General features: G+C 44.6%; 1 protein-coding gene across 1 annotated transcript; it reads right to left on the reverse strand.

Moving 5' to 3' along the window:
- Positions 1–2,135: 2,135 nt before the first annotated feature.
- Positions 2,136–4,456, reverse strand: LOC131214390 (ATP-dependent DNA/RNA helicase DHX36-like; the record flags this gene model as incomplete). The annotated part of the gene is made up of 4 exons (XM_058208772.1): positions 2,136–2,424; positions 2,506–2,634; positions 2,709–2,858; positions 2,952–4,456. Coding segments are annotated over 4 exons (1,875 nt in total), but the record flags the coding sequence as incomplete, so codon positions are not given.
- Positions 4,457–4,463: the final 7 nt, after the last annotated feature.

The following is a 4,463-nucleotide window of genomic DNA, read 5'->3' on the forward strand; positions in this document are numbered from 1 at the left end:
TACTGAGGGATTTGCGTTGTTTTACCACTTCCAGTTTCACCCTTTACTAGAATAATCTGATGCCGCTCGATCATCTCCAAGAGCTCAGTGCGTAAAGCGTATACTGGTAGGTTTCGCCGGAATTCACTCAGTGCCTTTTTCGAACGTTGCATACGCTGATGCTCCTTATGTAGCTTCTCATCTAGTTGCATTGAAACTTTGCGTTCGGGAACCAGCTTACAACTTTCTTCGCGAAGTATTTCCGAGTATGTTTTGAACATCGAAGGATACTTAGTTAGCCTTGAATATTCATCACTCAAGTATTTTTCAAACACTCGGACATCGCCTTCCTTGTCCAGATTCAGACTCGCGCGCATTCGTTTTATCTGACAAGCTGGGATCGAATAATCGAAGCGCAATTTTCTTTTCACGACTTTCCGCTTTTCAGTGCCCGTGGATCTCACGGGACTTTTCGAACCGCTACTCTTGTCGGTTGCGGAATCTTTTTGCATTGACAATACCTGCACATTCGACTTTTGTTCCCCTGCTTCATCCAAAGAGCGTTTCTGTGAAATGGGAAAGCTAACCTTTAAAACAAGTCGGCAATGAGAAGCGGGCGGCACTGATTTACCCTTGTTGAACGGTAATTTGCTTCTTGACATCCGGCAGTCGTGTTTGGGGTCGCTTCCACACTTAGCACGGAGGGAGTAACATCTTCACGTTCGTCCTTCGAAATAGGCCGTACATTACATTCACTGTTAGTACATTCTACCGCATCGTTGCCGTTGTCGTCTTGCACCAACTCATTTTGCTTTGTTGGGCCATCTTCTGAAATAATACCCTTCAAAGTAAGACACAATTCCATTCAATATAGTTCAGATCCAATCGTTGCGGCAATCCAGTAATAAAATCAATGGTACCTTATCGGGATGCGAATCCATCGCTGCTGCTTCAGCCTCGGCCATCTTGCAATCACTTCTGAGTTCTGCAGCGTGCCAATGAGCCAACTGCCCAAGCCTGAAGAAAGCAATGCTTACTTAGATCAAGTTAGAAGTTCTTTCTTGCTTTCCTTAAGCCCGGTCCACACGCTACGATAATCGTTCGCTGCGCAGACGTCCTTTTTGAATAATCGACGCAGATCTAGAAAATCTGACCAAACGAGCACAATATCTGACCAATTTTCAAACAAGTGGCGGTTGATATTTCGTTTTGGCCGCTTGTTTATATTTTGGATGCTTCATTCAAGATAACAGACCTTCGTCAACGTTCGCGAGAGTGTTTAAATGAATTTATATAAATTTACGAAAGTCTGCCACGTCTTTGGCAAGTAAAAAATAAAAAATTTAGTGATCGCAATAAAAAGGCGGAGGCATACGATGTTTTAATTAAAAAATATAAGGAAATCGAATCCACCTGCACTAGGGAAATCGTGGTGAAAAAAATAAATAATTTGAGGACAGTGTACCGCAAAGAATCGGAGAAAGTGAGGAAGTCGGCAACATCAGGGCCTGCAGCAGATCGGATATACAGCCATGCTTGTGGTATTATGATATGCTGCATTTTGTGCGGGATCAAGAGACCCCGCGGGTCATCCTCATATAGTTCCTCCAATCGTTTGGTTCGTCTTCCAATTCACGCAAAAGTTTAACGTGAGAATAATGGCTTCGCTTTAAAAGCCGTTTCCTCGACCACTGTAACCTCTTCTTCTTTTTTTCGCTTTTTAACCGAAAAGCACAATGCTAAGGCAAAACAACACAGTGTTGCTTCCATGGCTGTTTCCGTAATACTGACAACGGTTGATCCTTTGCAAATCGTTATGAAAAATCGTAGCGTGTGGACCGGGTTTTACACCTTTGCATTTCGTACCGTTGTGGGACGAAACCGTTAGCATTTCTAAGATACTATCTGCCTTTCTAACAAAATGCTTGATATTAAAGGAAATCAGAGTTCAAGTACATTGAAAATGAATCTATTTCTTAATTATCGGTCTACTTTTCTTTTTTACTGCGTTAATTAAAATTAGTGGAGATTACTTTAAAGCACGACACAGTAAGGAAGATTTTTTTTTGCGAAACTGGAAAATTTATTTTAAAAGGCTTTGCATTGCAGATGATGCAATAATAAATACTCAACACAATGTTGGCGGCGTGTGACAAAATTTATACGTAATCCAACCTATCCAACAATAAAAAAAATTAAACAAAATAACACAATTCGCGTCACTTAACGGAGCAGAAGCAAAACGGAAGTTCGTTCCTTTCGTTCTGTGTCACTAAGATCCTCTTTGGCGTAACGTTTGTTGTAATTTCGAGCGAAATGATGGTAACGGACGGTAATGGACACCGCCGAAAGAACTAATGCGACTCCTCCGTTCCTAATGTTGTCTCTTCGTCCCCGAAATGATCGTCGTACTTGCATTCGACGGTGATTAGCTTTATGATAGCTCTAAAATTGCGCAAATAGTTTCATTATTACAGGTTAATTTGATCCACAACGAATGGTTTACTAAAATGTTCAGAAGCTCACCGCAACAAGTCACCTTCCGTCGCGTCCCAATCAACTGGCGATGGTTCGCAAATTTTCTTTTGTAGAAAGAGATTAAATCCATTGCGGAGATCCTGTATCAAGCGATACGTTGCTTTGTCACACTTGAGGCTGAAATTAGTTAATGGAGGGGGAATATTTATATTTTACACATCTTTAAACACGCCGCCTAGTTTGCAACCCACCAGTAGTGACCCGCAATCGATATCAACTCGTGGTCGTCTTCGGTTTCCACGTGATTGTCGCCAAAGAATAGCAACGAAAACGGGTTCACCACTGTCGTATCGAAGATGGTGAGTGCGGAGAGCTTCTGCATATCGTAATACACGACAAAACTGTGCGGTGTCACGAGGGTGGGAAATAAAAATAAGGTTTCCATGTTTATCGTTTCGTTGATTTTGATACATTTTCCGTCGTGACGTACTTACTTCGAATGGAAGATGCCACGGTTGCTGTTGACCGATGCAGGGTGGATTTCTGCGCGACCTTGTCCTTCGATGTTCAGGATCGCTCGCCCATCGGGACTGTTCCGTGACCGAATTACCTTTCGCACGAAGGCTACGTTCGGATACAGCCCGGCTCCAACGATCGCGGCCAACAGTTCGTTGCTTCCCGTGTGGTGGTTGTTTTCCGGTGCTTCGCATTCTACCGCCGACAAGAAGTGGGCTCCGTGAAGATACTCACAGAATTGACGCTTCATGTTGCTCAGCTGCTGAAGTGTGGCGTTGTTGAGAAAATGCCGATGACAGAATCCCGCCCGATTGGACTGGCGGCGCCATTCGTCGAGTACGCGTGCCAGCATGATGTGATCGCTGGCAATCCCGTCGGCAAACCGGCGTCGGATACGATCGACTTCCTTTTCTTTGCCAAGTGGTTTGTAGAACGCATTTTTGAAAGAAAGGCTCGCAGCGATTGAGGTTATGGGATCAATACAGCCGAAAATACTCGCTAGTAGAATCATTTTGCCGGTGCGAGGGTCCATTGGTAGTCGCGCCAGATGATAACCGAGAGGCGTCAGTTTCTGGTCGTCATCAATCGCGTTCAATCTGTTCAGCAGCTTCAATGATTCTTCGATCACGGTGTCGGATGGTTTGTCCAACAATCGGTCCATAAAGACGCGTACCTCACCAAGGCGCAAGATTTTCACTTGCAGAATGACTTCATCGAGTGCTACTCGCAAAATCTCCGGAGGTACATTCTCCAAGAATGTGCGCCTCCGGGCTCGGCTGTAAAGATGGTAGCACGTTCCTTCCTGTACTCGACCAGCTCGACCCTTTCGTTGAATTTCGTTAGACAACGAGATCCATTCGTCACGCAACGCCGATATACCATTTTCGTACGTATTGAGCTTGTGGCGCCCTGCATTAATGACGTACACAATATCGTCAATTGTGATCGACGTTTCGGCGATGTTTGTTGAGAGGATAATCTTCCGGGTTTCGGCCGGAGGTCGATCAAATACTGCCGTTTGTTCTGCGGTTGGTATCTTCGAGTGAAGGGGATACACGACTAGCCGTGCCGTGGATAACTTCGGGTGTTCATGGATCATCCTGTAGATATCCGATATCTGCATCACACTCGGTAGAAACACCAAGATCGCACCTGCAGGCTGCGCATAAGTGATGTAGTACAGCAGTTCCACGATCAGTTCATTTTGGTGGTTTTCACTACCACGATTGCTCAACGCTCGGATAACCGAAGCCGAATATTTATTGCGTATTTCACTGGTGTAAGCTTCGATCATGTCGTAGAATTCGTCCTGCTGTGCTGTTTGTGTTCTATTTCTTTTTCTGTCGCGCGGATTTCGACTCGTTTTATCTTCGAAGGAGTAAAATTTTAGCTCCGCCAGCACATCTTCAAGGTAGTACTCGCGGACAGGATATGTGATGCCTTGAATTTCCACCATCGGACACCGGTTAAAGTACTCGGAAAACGTTTCA

The sequence above is a fragment of the Anopheles bellator genome, unplaced genomic scaffold (assembly GCF_943735745.2).
Source record: "Anopheles bellator unplaced genomic scaffold, idAnoBellAS_SP24_06.2 scaffold00780_ctg1, whole genome shotgun sequence".
NCBI classification, from domain to species: Eukaryota; Metazoa; Arthropoda; class Insecta; order Diptera; family Culicidae; genus Anopheles; species Anopheles bellator.